Raw genomic sequence first — 17846 nt, forward strand, 5'->3', positions numbered from 1 at the left:
TTTGTGGGGCCTGGATGTGGAAAGGTTGCTGTGGTTTCAGTGCATTATGCATGACAGGTAGAGACTGAGTGTATGTAGTGAATGTAGGTTTGCGGCAGGGGTGTGTGATGTCTCCATGGTTGTTTAATTTGTTTATGGATGGGGTTGTTAGGGAGGTGAATGCAAGGGTTTTGGAAAGAGGGGCAAGTATACAGTCTGTTGTGGATGAGAGAGCTTGGAAAGTGAGTCAGTTGTTGTTCGCTGATGATACAGCGCTGGTGGCTGATTCATGTGAGAAACTGCAGAGGCTGGTGACTGAGTTTGGTAAAGTGTGTGAAAGAAGAAAATTGAGAGTAAATGTGAATAAGAGCAAGGTTATTAGGTACAGTAGGGTTGAGGGTCAAGTCAATTGGGAGGTAAGTTTGAATGGAGAAAATCTGGAGGAAGTGAAGTGTTTTAGATATCTGGGAGTGGATTTGGCAGCGGATGGAACCACGGAAGCGGAAGTGAATAATAGGGTGGGGGAGGGGGCGAAAATTTTGGGATCGTTGAAGAATGTGTGGAAGTCGAGAACATTATCTTGGAAAGCAAAATGGGTATGTTTGAAGGAATAGTGGTTCCAACAATGTTGTATGGTTGCGAGGCATGGGCTATGGATAGAGTTGTGTGGAGGAGGGTGGATGTGCTGGAAATGAGATGTTTAAAGACAATATGTGGTGTGAGGTGGTTTGATCGAGTAAGTAATAATAGGGTAAGAGAGATGTGTGGTAATAAAAAGAGTGTGGTTGAGAGAGCCGAAGAAGGTGTTTTGAAATGGTTTGGTCACATGGAGAGAATGAGTGAGGAAAGATTGACCAAGAGGATATATGTGTCAGAAGTGGAGGGAATGAGGAGAAGTGGGAGACCAAATTGGAGGTGGAAAGATGGAGTGAAAAAGATTTTGAGTGACTGGGGCCTGAACATGCAGGAGGGTGAAAGGCGTGCAAGGAATAGAGTGAATTGGAACAATGTGGTACACCGGGGTCGACGTGCTGTCAATGGATTGAATCAGGGCATGTGAAGCATCTGGGGTAAACCATGTTATTTCATGGGGCCTGAACATGCAGGAGGGTAAAAGGCGTGCAAGGAATAGAGTGAATTGGAACAATGTGGTACACCGGGGTCAACGTGCTGTCAATGGATTGAATCAGGGCATGTGAAGCGTCTGGGGTAAACCATGGAAAGTTCTGTGGGGCCTGGATGTGGAAAGGGAGCTGTGGTTTCAGTGCATTATTACATGACAGCTAGAGACTGAGAGTGAACGAATGGGGCCTTTGTTGTCTTCCTAGCGCTACCTCGTGCACATGAGGGGGGAGGGGGTTGTTATTTCATGTGTGGCAGGGTGGCGATGGGAATGAATAAAGGCAGACAGTATGAATTGTGTACATGTGTATATATGTATATGTCTGTGTGTGTATATATATGTATACGTTGAGATGTATAGGTATGTATATTTGCGTGTGAGGACGTGTATGTGGGTGGGTTGGGCCATTCTTTCGTCTGTTTCCTTGTGCTACCTCGCTAACATGAGAGATAGTGACAAAGCAAAATGAATAAATAGATAAATAATTTTTTTTTTTTTTTCATACTATTCGCTATTTCCCGTGATAGCGAGGTAGCGTTAAGAACAGAGGACTGGGCCTTTGAGGGAATATCCTCACCTGGACCTCTTCTCTGTTCCTTCTTTTGGAAAATTAAAAAAAAAAAAAAAAAAAAAAAAAAAACGAGAGGGGAGATAAATAATATCATTATTATTATTACATTATACTTAATTGCTGTTTTCCACGTCAGTGAGTTAGCGCCAGGAAACAAACAAAGAATGGCACATCCACTCTTATACACATATATGTACATAAACGCCCATACGCGCACATATACATATATATACATATCAACATATTTTTTTTTTTTTTTTTTTTGCTTTGTCGCTGTCTCCCACGTTTGCGAGGTAGCGCAAGGAAACAGACGAAAGAAATGGCCCAACCCACCCCCATACACATGCCTTGATTCAATCCACTGACAGCACGTCAACCCCGGTATACCACATCGCTCCAATTCACTCTATTCTTTGCCCTCCTTTCACCCTCCTGCATGTTCAGGCCCCGATCACACAAAATCTTTTTCACTCCATCTTTCCACCTCCAATTTGGTCTTCCTCTTCTCCTTGTTCCCTCCACCTCCGACACATATATCCTCTTGGTCAATCTTTCCTCACTCATTCTCTCCATGTGACCAAACCATTTCAAAACACCCTCTTCTGCTCTCTCAACCACGCTCTTTTTATTTCCACACAGCTCTCTTACCCTTACGTTACTTACTCGATCAAACCACCTCACACCACACATTGTCCTCAAACATCTTATTTCCAGCACATCCATCCTCCTGCGCACAACTCTATCCATAGTCCACGCCTCGCAACCATACAACATTGTTGGAACCACTATTCCTTCAAACATACCCATTTTTGCTTTCCGAGATAATGTTCTCGACTTCCACACATTCTTCAAGGCTCCCAGAATTTTCGCCCCCTCCCCCACCCTATGATCCACTTCCGCTTCCATGAACATATACATATATATATTTATATATGCATTCACAGACATATACATGTATACACATGTACATATTAATACTTGCATGCCTTCATCCATTCCTGGCAGTACTCTGCTTCACACGAAATAGCATCAGTACCCCCTGCTTCAGTAAGGTAGCGCCAGAGAGTGAGTGAGATGTTAATGAAAAGGATATACATGTATGTGTTAGAAGTGGAATGGACATGGAGAAGGGGGATACCAAACTGGATATGGAAGGATGGAGTGAAAAAGATTTTGATTAATCTGATCCTGAATTTGCAGCAAGATGAAAGGCATGCATGGACAGAGTGAACTGGAATAATGAGGTATACAGGGTTGACATGCTATAAACAGATAGAATCTGGGCATGTGCAGCGCTTAAAATGCTTTGGACATAAGGAGAGAATGAGTGAGGAGGGTTTGACAAAGAGAATATATGTGTCAGAAGCGGAGGGGACAAGAGATGGAAGGATAGAGTGAAAAAGATTTTGATTGATCAGGGCCTGAACATGCAGAAAGATAAAAATCATGCATGGAACGGTGAATTAGAATGATGTGTATACAGGGGTTGACATGCTGTAAATGGACTGAACCAGGGCATGTGAAGCAGCCCAAGAAAATCATGGAAAAGGTTGGTGGGGCCTCATTGTGGACAGGGTCTGTGGTTTTGTTGCACTGAACATGAATGCTAACATGGATGTGAGCTTATGTGGCTTCTCTTTTCTGGAATCACCTTGCTAGTGTGGGAAATGGCAAAAAAGTATGAAAAATATGCATATTTCTTCCACTTGATCGTAGTTTCCTACATTTGCGAGGTAGCACACCAGGAACAGATGAAGAGAGGCCGCATTCGCTCATGTCCATTCTCTAGCTGTCTTGTCGAATGCACCTAAACCACAGCTCCTTATCCACAATTATGCCTCACAGATCTTTCTATGGTTTCCCCCAGCCACTTCACATGCCCTGGTTAAGTCCAATGATAGCACAACAGCTCCTGTATAACACATCATTTCAATTAACTCTATCCTGTGCATGCCTTTAACCCTCGTGCATGTTCAGGCTCTGAACACTCAAAATCTTTTTCACTCCTGCTCTGCCATGGTGGGAAGAGGGTGTACAAGTCTGTGTGATTTTGATAGAAACTGAAATTTTGTGAGCATTTACATTTGATGAGGTGGATTTCTTCTCTGAAACATGTAGCGTAAAGTTTTAACAAACTAAATTATCAGAATTCCTAAGGAAGTGCAAATATCCCTTCATGAAACTAACATGGTCTGGTGTGATCGTTAACATATATATATTTATATATTTATTTATTTTGCTTTGTCGCTGTCTCCCGCGTTTGCAATGTAGCGCATTATATATATATATATATATATATATATATATATATATATATATATATTATCCCTGGGGATAGGGGAGAAAGAATACTTCCCACGTATTCCCTGTGTGTCGTAGAAGGCGACTAAAAGGGAAGGGAGCGGGGGGCTGGAAATCCTCCCCTCTTGCTTTTTTTTTTTTTTTTCCAAAGAAGGAACAGAGAAGGGGGCCAGATGAGGATATTCCCTCAAAGGCCCAGTCCTCTGTTCTTAACGCTACCTCGCTAACGCGGGAAATGGCGAATAGTATGAAAAAAAAAAAAAAAAAATATATATATATATATATATATATATATATATATATATATATATATATATATATATATATATATATATATATATATAAAGGTGTTACCAGCCTCAACCTGCAAGAAGTTACACTGAGTGAAAAGTCACTTCGCAAGATTGTTTCACTGGTAGTACAATCTTGTCAAAGAACTTCTACTAGGGCTGCAGGAGCCTTTAGAAAGGTCCTGTGGCAATTATAGATAACAAATTCAACCCCCATTACCTTATATCTATGATCATTATTCTCCTGTAATCGACAGTGAAATATCAGTTCACTGCCACCACTCTATTTCCACTGGACTATAAATATTGTTTTTTTTGCAGACAGTGTAATATCTACAACAAAAGAATAAGAGGTGTGCAGTGCCACCTGGAGTTCTTTATACCCTAAGAGAACAAATAAAATAACTTAGTAGTGGTGACGGCTATGAAGATTATGGAAAATGTGCGATTAAAGAATGTAAAAGTAGGTAAAACACTTTAGGTATGAAAAATTTTACCAAACTTCTTAAAGCGGCCAAAATTTTGTGTATTTACAATTTCAATGAGGGGAAAAGAGTCATAGTTATTCTTTACATCCAGGTGCTTGCCTCTTAGCTCACTCGTAAGCAGAATCAACTCAAATGTAAACAAACTGATCTAATACTGTTCACTTGGGGGTGGAGATAACAATATTGTGCATAATTCTGACTAAATGAAAATCAGAGTAACTGTTAACTGCACGAGGATGTTTGATGATTCACTGGTTAAGTTGATACGAATATGTTTCACCTACTCCTTAGCCGATTCGCTCAACACTTTCCCTTACCTTCAAAGCTCTCCCTGCTCTTCCCTAATTCATTCTCGAACAATTATAATAACAATACTAATATTATCAATATCATTATTATTATTTATAATAGCGCTAATGATAATAATATCCCAATCATGCTGTGCATTGTCATTCTGTTCAATTACACTACAATACCAGCGGATAAAATTACTCGCATTCCAAAGACAATAGGAGAGGTGGCACTAAACTGGTACGTTATCTCACTTCTTACTCCAATCTCGTTTAGATATGTCCTTTTATTCCGTTCAATCCATTTGTATCCAAATTTTATTCTTTTTCATATACATATATATATGTATATATATTGTTTCCTACACATATTCATTTCCAGCGTTAGCGAGGTAGTGTCAAGAACGGAAAATTGAGCCTTAAAGGGAAAATCCTCGCTTAGCCCCCTTCTTTGTTCTTTCTTTTGGAAAAGTAAAAAAAACTGGGGGAGGGGGTGGATTTTCTGCTCCCTGCTCTCACCCCTTTTAGTCGCCTTATACGACACGCAGGGAATATGTGGGAAGTAATCTTTCTCCTCTATCCCTAGGGACACACACACACACACACACACACACACACATATATATATATATATATATATATATATATATATATATATATATATATATATACATTGCCTGAACTATTCATTAAGGGAATCGTGAGAGTGGCAAACTGTCTGCAGGTAAATATAAGAATCGCATTTAGATATTCAAGGACATGTTAATATTATTCATAACAAATATCAAAAGAAAACTGGGTAATGCCTCACAAGTCTTGTCACCGCATCCAAAGATACAATCTGATCCAAAGGGTAAAAAGAAGTCCAACTAAGCTGATATGAGAATTACGAGAGATGAGCTACAATGAAAGGCTGAGGGTTATGAAACCATTAAGAAGAGGAGACAGAGTGGTGGGAACCTGATAACAGCCTTCAAGTTTCTAAATCACACGGATGATAATGACTAGGATCAATTGTTCACGAGACGCACTACTAGAGTAACCATAGGCCATAATAAAAAGCTGGGTAAAAAGCTGATTAGAAAGGATGTTAAGAAGTACAGGTTTAGTGTTAGGGTGGTGAATGACTGGAATAAACTATCCAGTGGGACGAAGGATGCAAGCAGTTTATAAGGTTTAAAAGGCATAGAAAGTTCAAGTGTCATTGTCCCACGAGTGTGGTACATTCTCCCCATACAGCACAAACACGTAATTACAGTTAGGTACAAGGCTTATCTAGTTTCAATGGCTATTAACAATTTAAGACTATACATCCAATCAAATGCTTCATTAAAAATTGCCAGTGAACAAACATTGTTTAATTACAATCGCAAATCATGTCATGTTACGCATTTATTTAAAAGTTTAGCTTCAAACACAAACTCGTTATGTTACATCTGACACCTACATGTAGTTCACAATGGTTAATCCAATACGATACTGCCTGAGGTAAGCTACACCCTAACTTTGAAGTGTCTACACAGGAATGTACATGGCATCGTCACTGTTATCTCTACTTAAATATATTATAAGCTCACTTACCAGCCAGTGTTTTATGGAGCATTTACGGACTTTCCTATAATGTGGTGCAATATTAATTTACATCAGCCGTCCACACAGCAACCAGACCACAAGTCAATAATTGACTAACGTTCATGACATTAAATACACCCGAAGGTTGGGTCTCTTGATAAACCCTCAGAAAAGACATGACCGACCATGAATCCATAATCCATTAAGCCTTTATGCACTTATTGCGTCTACCAATCGCTCCGACGTTCATTGTCAGATCTAATGTTAACCTCAAAATCACAATAAAATCCTTTCACAACATGATTCTGAACACGGATCAGATAATATCAAGATTTAATTTCATTACAAGTGTGTGTACAACTCACACACTGACAAGATAAATACTCCAAAAAAAGTATTACTACACACTAAGAGACGCCATAAACACCTGTTTGCGTCAAAATTAAATCACCCACACTTACCATTGTGGCCGATGGCCGTCCTCCCTTTTCTGTGTACTACACTTCACTTAACATAAACAATCTTTGTACGAATGGCCAGCCAATCTTGGAATGCCAGTCCAACGAATTTTTAACTTCATTGTAGAAAATCCAGCACACGTCCATCGGCGACCATCACGTTGGCTTTCCCGTGTTGACATTAGATCAGACGGGCAACTTGAGCAAAGTGTAAGGCAAGAAGAGTAACTCCTGCACAAATCATGCTAACATTCCTGATTTCTAGACGCAACGTTTCATAGAAAAAGGGCCAATATTTGGGGTAACTATACTATTCTAATTATTTTCGTTTTGTGAGTGTGTATATATATATATATATATATATATATATATATATATATATATATATATATATATATATATATATATATATATGAATAGTAATACAGCAAGCCATGAAGATCTTTAAATAGGATTGGCGAAACTGAGGGCTTCCTGATAACAGACCATAACTGTTAAGGCTTCGTAAACACAGAACTTTAATTACAAATCAGTTTTGTGTTTTAAACCACAATCATGATGCAAAAGGAGTCTGGGCTGAAAGAAAGACACTCACTATCACAGTTTATTTTGAATTATGTTACAGTTGTCTCTCCCACATGGAGGAGAGATACCCTTATGCCATTGTGTACTAAATTTATTGCATTGGGTTATGTTGCAGTGTAGAGGTCATGAATACACCTTCATAGATTAGAGATAACTAAAAAGATATCACACTCAGGCGATAACCATTTGCTGAAAGATAACCAATTGCATCAGCGAGCGAATTTTTTTTCTTTTTTAAACCAATGCAATGATACTACAGAAGAATTAGATATAGCATATCCAATCCTTGGGCTGGCAGATACAGTACGTTTCGCTACATATGAAAAGGACCAGCAATATGTCTACACAATCTAGGTCAACTACGACGGTCATCTCCTGACGACCGCGATGTATTTAATGTATAAAATGGAATGATCATCTCAGTTAGGAATGAATATCATTCCACAAAAGCTAGGCATGCATACCCATAATCCTAAGGAATCGTGCACTGAATGAGAGGAGGAGGAACCGAGTAGATGTGAATGCGCTGTTCTATAAACAAGATGAAGTGAATTAGCCTAAGATAGAAAACATCAGCATTTATCGTATTAATAAAACTGGAACGTGCAAAAGTTTAAACAAGTGCATCGCTGATATGGGTATCTATATCTATAATACTCAGTTTCCGTTGGCTTAAACAAAAGGTGGATTTCCAACAGTTTAGGCAGCTGACTTGCTTGAAGGAAGCATATATTCATTTCTTAGTTTCATTTTGATCATTATTAAAGCACCACATGTAGCATTAAGATTTTTCTTTTTCTTTTTTAGTCGAGAAGAATCTAAACTTCATTCGTTTTAAAGCCTAAACCTGTTGAAACTCATCAGGCACTTATTAGCAGAGTTTAATAAAGGCAACTTCAATGAGTGTTTATACCGATGCATCAGGATGAAGACCTACCTTGGGTGGGGGATCTGTGTACAGAAGAGTGAGCAAGAACGACTCGCAAGGTACAGGATTAAGTCTTAGTTATAGACGGCCAAACCTTGAGGAGGGGGGGGGGGGAATAATGTTCTAAAAGGGATTTTCCATTTAGGAAATTAACTGGTTCACTTAAGAAACATCCTCACAGTTTCCTTACATTAAAAGAAAAGTTAATGTATATACTGCATAAGCTAGATTAATATTTCCTTTTGGCTCACGAGATAGGCTAGGCTTTCATCTGGCACGGGCAATGGTATAAAAACTGACCAACAAACACTTAAGAAAACCTCTCAACATTACCATACTCCATCTACATTATGTAAATAATGCTACAAAATGCTTATAAAATGAATTAAAAATAAGTGTACAATGTAGATCCTGATATGTATGAAAATGCAAGACCATTGTGACACAATCACCGCAGAACACCGTCCATGTACTTCAAAGGTCACGGAAAATGTATATGACAGACATTCAAACTAAAAAATCATAAACATTTGAACACCATGGTACCAATGGAATTTTGCATTGCAGGATTATTCAAAATTACAGCGATAGTGCAGTAAATGTATAGGATTCGTCAATGTATAATCAAAATCTATGTCATGCATTTTAATATGGGTCAACTGTACGTATCATATTAAATTTCAATACGGCTAGGCTTCATTCTCGACTTAAGAAATAGGTTTGGCCGTTAAGTGGAAACAGGAATATAGTTTAGCTAGACAAATGGAATCTCGAGAAAGAAGTCTGAAAGGCATGATTCGATGATAAGGGAACATGCAGAGGTAGAATTAGAGAGAGACAGCGTTAGTAATCGGTATAATGTGCATGAATGACCAAGAAAAGGATTAGTGAAAGGGTTTCAAAATTCGTCTCACACAAATCACTACAATCACCGTAGAAGTTGACAGCCACAGTACTTCAAAAAATAAATTAAAAAAAAAAAGGGGAGAAATCTGAGTTTTCAAGTGTGTTTACCTCGTCTTCTGGACTAGTACCACGCAAGCCTCCTAGTACATAACCTTTTGACTGAGGATACCTAAAGAGCAATCACAGATTATTTCACCCAATAAGGCTGCTAACACGCCATTGAGGATGTATGACTATGTAAATGGATATATATATGTAATGCATGAACATGCGCATGTTTTGTATATATCTACACTTCGTCAATGTATTCGAATGCCTAAAATGAATTTTGGAGATACATAGAATAAGAGAGCTATATATCCACTCTTCGGAGATAACTATAGAATATTTATAGTTATGTGATACAGGACAGTACAGGGACAGGAAGCTTCGACGCAAGGCCAAGAGTAATAATCGCCTTGACCAACTTGGGACAGCTTGATGAAGACGTTTCTACTTTGTCTGCGCGACACATTCACCGCAGGAGGTCAACAATGTTGGGGGGGGTTTAATTCGCCCCCCCTCCAAACTCGATGCTGAATTAGTTAACCAGACTACTTGATGAGCAAATATCACAACTTTCATTTGCCGGAATAATAGAAAAAAAAAAAAACTTAAGGAATCAACCATGCAAACCTGCCTTCACTGTTTTAGCGATAATTTACACAGGCTAATATTTTCTACGCGTGCGCTGTGGGGGTCGGCGTGTTGAGGGGCGGCGCGCAGCCTACTGGACGCCATCGGTGCAGGTTAGCGGGCTTCCCCAGGGGCATTCCAGAGTCTGGGGGGGACAGTGCCATGGGAACCCCTTCTCCCTACACCCCTCTGTGTAGTCTTCCTACCTTCCTTTCCCTCCCTTCCCGTTCATTCCACTTTGCGAACAAGAATTTAGCGTAGCCAGAACATACAAGAGAACACTGACCGGTATGGAATCTGACGAAAGTCAATAAACCAAATAAAAGCGAATGGAAACGCGAAATCTTATGACACATTGATGTGAATATCTATCTGCCATGGAATGCAGTGTGTGTCCACCTCCGGGTGACTAGGGGTAAAGCTATGAGCATATTTCTTAGCTATTGACTGGCGCGATGGTTGTAGGAGTTAGAAGAATTTGGGAGGGATCTGTTGGTGCATTTTTTCTTTTCTTTTTGGGAGAGTGTTGACACGAGCGTCGGGGTTCTGGAAGGTGGAGAATTGGGGAGGGATCTGTTGGTGGGTTCTTGAGATTGCGCCCAGCGGGAAAAAGGGGAAATGAGAAGGGGATTAGATGGTGGGGCTCCGCCAGTGTCAACAAAGCAAGAAGGTTGGGCAAAATATGTAAGCCCTCATTACCATAGGAGAGGTGAAGGCCGTCCACGTCACAGGCTATATATATATATATATATATATATATATATATATATATATATATATATATATATATATATATATATATACCGGACTTCGCCTGCATGAGGTTACACCACGAGTGAAAAGTCACCTTCGATGAAGCTGTACGCGGCGCTGGGATGTGTACAGACTCGTCGAAGACCTTCTCGCTCCAAAGGAGTACATATTTCCCTGCTACTGGAAGCAGCGCAGCTTTAGGGTGCAGGAGCCTCTGCAAAGAGAGCCTGGGGTAACACCAGGACTCTTTCATAGAAATTTGTCTGGGGTAATCATAAAAAAATGAAATATGTTGAAAAATCCTATAAAGTCTCAACAGCTGAAGGAGGAGAAAAAGTGAAATGAAAATTACTTGATTCATAAGACAGTAAAGCATGGCCAGAGTGACGAGGATGAGGACTGATAAGAAAGATAATCATGACAACACTAATTGATGATAATGATCATGATGAGAACATTATTCTAGGCATAATAATAAAAACCAAAAGAATGCTTCCCGTTGCAAATCACGCTTCGTACCGCACTAGGCTATATTATGTGATGTGTGGTGCACCTTACTAGACTATGTTATGTGATGTGTGGTGTACCGCACTTGGCTACGTTATGTTACGTGGTGTGTGGTGTACCGTGCTAGGCTATGTTACATGATGTGTGGTGTACCGTATTAGGCTATGTTATGCATGTGGCGTACCGTGCTAGGTTGTGTTATGTGATGTGTGGCGTACCGAACTGGGATATGTTATGCATGTGTGGTGTACCGTGCTAGGTTATGTTATGTGATGTGTGGTGTACCGTGCTAGGCTATGTTATATGATGTGTGGTGTACCGAACTAGGCTATGTTATGCATGTGTGGTGTAACGTGCTAGGCTATGTTATGTGATGTGTGGTGTACCGTGTCAGACTGTTATGTGGTTTTGTACCGTGCTAGGCTATGTTATGCATGTGTGGTGACCGAACCAGGCTATGTTATGCATGTGTGGTGTACCGTGCTAGGCTATGTTATGCATGTGTGGTGTACCGTGCTAGGCTATGTTATGTGATTCGTGGTGTACCGTGCTAGGCTATCTTATGTGATGTATAGTGCGTCGGGCTAGGCTATGTGACGTTACTGATGTGTGTGTGTGTGTGTGTGTGTGTGTGTGTGTGTGGAGATGAGTGTGTGTGTGTGTGTGTGTGTGTGTGTGTGTGTGTGTGTGTGTGTGTGTGTGTGGAGAGGAGTGTGTGTGTGTGTGTGTGTGTGTGTGTGTGTGTGTGTGTGTGTGTGTGTGTGTGGGGAGAGAGGCGTCCCCAGAAACCTGGCCACTTGCGGAAGCTTACCTGGCGTCGAGAGGGAAGAAGCTAGCTCTACCAGGCATGTAAGCGAGAGCCACACACACAGTTAACAAACAATGGAAGCTTTCAGCCATATCTCTCTATGATATGTTAGCATTGGGGGGGGGGGTGTTGGGGGGATGATGGTGGTGGTGGTGGTGGTGTTGGTGGGCTAGTCATACCAAAAAAAAAAAAAAAAGAATGAAAGAAAACGGACGCGCTACCAACGCGCACGCGCGGAACATCCGTCAGCGTTTACAGAGGCGACCCTCATTATACGCTAAACCCGACTAACCCTATCTTGGCACTAACGCTGAACTCTTGCATCGAATCGCAAGACATTGTAATTGATTTACTTATCATTATTATTATTATTATTTTTTTTTAAATACACGACCTGACTGGAGTGTTCATTACCATGTTATATATCACGCAGTGATCAAATGTTCCACACTCGGGTCCACTTGAGATCACTGCCACCTCGAGGGCACTCAAGGGGAGGAATTCAAACACTCAAGTTTAAGGTATGAGTGTTAGGTTATATGTACAGGTGTGTGTGTGTGTGTGTGTGTGTGTGTGTGTGTATGGAACCGCGGCCTGTGGCGATGGTTTGAGACCGACCAATGAGCCAGTGGGCGAGTTTTCAAGGCAATGGTACCGCCTGCCGCAGAACAGAACGAAGTAGTTCAAGTACACCTTTCTATATTTTTTTTTTCGAATTCAGTTGTGACCCGAGTGTAGTGGGTGTAGCAAATCTCGCACGAGTGTGTGTGTGTGTGTGTGTGTGAGTCGTTGAGCCTGAAGGTCGTTTCTACACGAGCACCCTTCGCTTCGTCATGTACTGTTGTCGTTTAACACCTGGGGGAGGAGGGTCTTCCTCGAACCCACAGCGAACAAACTGCGGGACACTTTCCACAAAGTAGATACAAATGATGAACAGTAATCTCTGAAAATCAAAGTCAAAACAGGATTCCCCTTTTTCTTTTTTCTTCAGATCTGATCCAAACCTTCGTTTTTGGGTGAGGGAACTGCGAGTCTTGTCATGAATGTGAACCACTAGGCAACCAACGCCACGCTGGTGTCAGACGGGGGGTCACTGTCCAAGTCAATGGAGTCACGCGGGGCCATTGCACTGCCGGCCATACTCTCCACCGGGGTCCTGGGGCTGTCGTGTGGGGCACCCCAGAGCCAGGGGGGCCATGCGCACTATCAGGTCCGGCAGCAATCATACACAGCCCACATTCCCGAGGCATGCATTCTGCCAGGTCTAGCGGGACCCAAACCCTATGCCATGCACACTGCTAGGTCCCCAGACGGGCTATCATGCAAGGCCCAACATCCCGAGCCATGCACGCAGCCAAGCAGAAGCTTCATCGCAGACTCAGACTGGTGGAGTCTGCGAGAGCCATCCTTTCCTCTCACTGAGTTCACCCCGCCTCTCTCTCCCCTCCTCCCCCCCCAGTAGCCTCCCGTAACAACAGTAGTAAAAACAAGTCATCAGTCATCCTGCATAGTTTAGCCGTCGCTACAGCGTGGCAACGACAACTCCGTGGTCGCCAGACCTGGTGAGAGCTCTGAGGCGGGAGGCGGCGTTCCGACGAGGAGACGACCCGGGTTTGGGCGAGGCGCCCCGCCGGTGCATGCTCCGCTTGGGCGAACTCCGTATGGGCGACCCACCGAAGCGAGACGAGCCGACTATCTTGGGCGATCCGCCCATCCGGGTAGAGGCCGCCAGCTTAGGCAGGGCACCCAGTTTAGGAGAGGCCCCTAATCTAGACGAGAGACCTAGTCTAGGCGAGGCCCCTAATCTAGGCGAAGCTCCTAATCTCGGCAAAGCCGCTAATCTGGGTGAAACCCCTAATCTAGGAGAGGCCCCTAATCTAGGTGAGGTTCTTAGGTTAGCCGTATTTCTCTGCGAAGGATCGGCGCTGAGGTGAGCGTCACACTCCGTTTTGGCACCTGTGGTACTCGGCCGCGACGCGCACTCTATCCGACGGATGTTGGCCACGTCCAGCTGCTGCTGTGGCTGTTGCGTCTGGTGCTGGCCCCTAGCACTGGGCTGGGCCCAGCGCTCCTCGGTCTTGGCTGGCGTGACGCAGCATATGGGGAAGAGCCTGGAAGTCCTGGCGGCTCCGTTGCGACAGGAGGTGAGGGTAGCGCCCAGAGTGTCGATGGCGGCCGTGTGGGCCAGGAGCGTCTCGCCGGACAGACCCTCGCCGCACACTTTCTTGGCCGGCAGCTTCAGGGCCGCTATGATCTTCTCCCTCTCGGCCTTCTTGATCTTGCCCGGCGGCTCGAGGGCGATGCTGACGAAGAACTGGGCCTCCTGACGCGTGCGGGACATGGTCGGGGTGGCCATCTTGACCGTGGTGATGGTGTTGTCACCAATCGGCGGCTTCACGTTGGTGCTAAACTGGCCGCCGATGTTGCCCTGGGGCCAGTAGCGTGCCACCACCACTGTCCGGCCGTCTGAACCCCGCGCTATCCCCACACCCAGGGCTCGGGTCGACTCCCACACCACTTGGGAGAACGGTCCTGCAACATGGAGACGAACGTGACTATCAGACGCTACAGGTGGTTAGCATGAGAGATATGATAGAGCAATACACGAGCATGAATTGATAGTTCAACAACACACGCTCCAATCACACGTGAAAGCTATTCCTGAATCACACTGTCAACACCAGCAGGAGACATACACGCCAGGGGCTTCAGGTGTACTCGTATCTCTTTGCCGTAGCCATAATATTCTTTATCTTCTCACACCAGACGGAGCAGCTACACTGATCTATGATACAGCAACCAGAGTCTGTACATGTAGCAGAGGCCAAAGTGTTACCGTATATCTCAGCCCTGACAACATGTTCCATAGATTGAAATACGTCAGTGCTGTTTTGAAAGATCCAAAACTGAGTGTTTTAAAATCAGGGTTTCTGAGCTCAACTGACAAAGGGGACAGTCACTAACAGGAAACATGCCCTTTACCTTCAGAGGAAAAAAATCCCTCACCTGCCTCGTGTTAAGTCCTCCAAAGGGCTCTTGTCCAATGATACACCTACCTTGTTAAGTCTTGCACTGCCAGCTCACACAGCAAGGTTGTTGTTCTTGATGACCAGAACCGCTAAGGAGACTTGAGTCTTTACTGATCTGGGTTCACGTCCAACACGATCCTCACTTTACTCCGAGGGTCGCTTAACCCCCACGGTACAGCAGCACCCACCTGACGCAGTTCCCGTCGCGCCATGGGACAGCCTGGGTTATGCGAGACAACAATACCAAGCCAAGTGCTTAAAGCAATGACTCACTGGAGGATAAGCTGAGCTCGAAGCTTTCGTGGGGAAGAGGACTTCCATAACTGCTGAAGGTTCCATAGCAAGTGAGGGAGTAGAGTGATGTTCTGATCTTATGCCCTGATGAAGTTTTATATCATCTAGTGTGGTCTGGCCAGGTGGGCCAAGTAGTCTTACCTGTGTGGGGTCAAGGTGGGCCGAGTGGTCTTACCTGCGTGGGCCAGGTCAGCCGAGCCGTGAACGTCGTACTTGAATCCTCGGCCCGTCTCGTACCAACCCCGCGCCACCGCCGACCCTGCGGCGAAGAGCCGGGGAGACTTGACACATTTGAGAGAGAGAGAGAGAGAGAGAGAGAGAGAGAGAGAGAGAGAGAGAGAGAGAGAGAGAGAGAGAGAGAATTTTCATGCATATGACTATATTTTGGGTGACAAGGGGGTAATTATAACTTGCTTACATACATTAACTAGCTGTCATATATGATGGAATGATAACACAGCCTCCTATCCACAGGCAAGCCCCCTGACCGCTTCAAATGCTTTGGATCAGTCCACTGACAGCACGTCGACCTCCATATGCCAAGTCGAACCAATTCATTCTATCAAATGCATACCCTCACAGCCTCCTAAATGTTGAGACCACAATACCTCAAAACCTTTTTCATTCCATTCCATTCCACCTCTCATCCACAAACCTAGCTTCATTCCTCTCACCGTTTACCATCTTACACTCAAATGTCTTGTTATCTCTTCTCACAAAGTCTTTCTTCCAAGCTCACTCACTCACGCAGTCCCTTTCTTACCCATGCCATTTCATCTTTTCCTATGGCCTCTACATACCTTTATCCTCTCCTCCATCAAGTAATGATAGGACGTCCCACCAGCTGCCGCTCTCAACACGTTCACATCCAAGAGTTTCTCCTTTACACGCCTATCAATTAGTATATAATATAATAATGTGCCCTGCTACCACCTTCCCTACCCAACCATGTATACTTGTGCATGTCCCTCTTTCAAAACTAGTTATCCCAATCACCAGTCCTTTTTCAGCACACAACTCCACAAGCTGTTCACCATTCTTATTCACAACACCTTATGACACCTTATGACAACCAAATCATATCCTCAACTGCCACGTTACCCACTCTCGCCTTCAAATCTCCATCACTAATGCACGATCCCTTGCATCCAAATTGCTGACACACTCACTCACCTCCTTCCAAAACACTCTCCTCTCTTCTCAAGTCCTTTCGTCTCCAAGTGCATCAGCACTGATAATCACCCACCTCTTGTGATCCACTTTCACATTCTAAACAGATCATTTTCTTATTGTCTTTCACACATTCGTACATCACACATTCTCCCTTATCTTTACATATGATGATGATGACGATGATGATAATAATGATGATAATAATAATAATAATAATAATAATAATAATAATAATAATAATAATAATAATAATAATAATAAATGATAATCAATAATAAAGTATCACTCAGAAGCTCCAAGGCCAGGAGCTCTTGTGAGCTTGTGAGTTTAGTGAGCACCTGACCCATCAGTAACTCACCAGTGAGCTCTTCCTTGGCAGTGGAGGTCATAATGTTCTCGCCTCGGCCGTGTTCGGAGCTGTACTCCAGCAGGCCGAAGTGAGCCAAACGGTTGGCCCAGGCTTGGGCCTCGTTACACAGCTGTGGGAGAGGGAGAGACTCCGTAACTCATGCTCTACAACTACATTACAACCGTAACTCATCCAATCTTCCAGCTTACAAGATTACAACCCCAGGTTCTACATCGTGAATTATATCAGTTCTTAAAAAAAATGCCATCATTATCATTATCAAGATCCATAAAGACAATCTACTTGTCTATATATACAAGATATCAAATCCTCTTCATCCATCTCTTAATGCATTTACTTAGATTTTAGACATATCTCTAGCATTATAATGACACTATGGTAATAATGGCAGGATAAGAGAGAGGTGTAGTGGTAAGAGGAGTGTGGATGACAGGGTGTACTGAAATTGTTTGGACATATGGAGAGGATGAGTGAGGAGAGGTTCACGAAGAGGATACACAGATTCGTTAATAATCTACATCATAAACACCATCGAACAAACAGTAGAGCTAAACCCTCAGGACTTCTGAACATTATTTCTATTTTATTGTTTCATTCAAATACGTTTAGTGTCTGCCTCTTCCTTTGTCTCCCATCATGAACCACATCTTTGTTCTTGGACTTCATCATATGTGTACCATCCCTATTATGTTAGGATCATTCTAAAATGTGGTTAGATTCTTCAGCTCGCACGACGGTACGATGCT

General features: G+C 42.9%; 1 protein-coding gene and 1 long non-coding RNA gene across 2 annotated transcripts in view; both read right to left on the reverse strand.

Annotated features, from left to right (window-relative positions):
• LOC139759915 (uncharacterized) overlaps positions 1-7275 on the reverse strand; it is a 30864-nt gene extending 23589 nt beyond the window's left edge. Inside the window, exon 1 of the long non-coding RNA XR_011715167.1 lies at positions 7076-7275. This is a non-coding gene — a long non-coding RNA (uncharacterized lncRNA). The remainder of the gene's footprint in view (positions 1-7075) is intronic.
• Positions 7276-13622: 6347 nt separating this feature from the next.
• The window catches only part of LOC139759918 (uncharacterized), a 114972-nt gene continuing 110748 nt past the window's right edge, over positions 13623-17846 (reverse strand). Inside the window, exons 3-5 of the mRNA XM_071682538.1 lie at positions 17089-17209; positions 15733-15816; positions 13623-14766 (exon numbers count right to left, since the gene is read on the reverse strand). Coding sequence (XP_071538639.1) covers positions 13757-14766; positions 15733-15816; positions 17089-17209 — 1215 coding nt within the window. The 3' untranslated portion in view covers positions 13623-13756. The remainder of the gene's footprint in view (positions 14767-15732; positions 15817-17088; positions 17210-17846) is intronic.

This window comes from Panulirus ornatus, chromosome 34 (genome assembly GCF_036320965.1).
Source record: "Panulirus ornatus isolate Po-2019 chromosome 34, ASM3632096v1, whole genome shotgun sequence".
Lineage (NCBI taxonomy): Eukaryota > Metazoa > Arthropoda > Malacostraca > Decapoda > Palinuridae > Panulirus > Panulirus ornatus.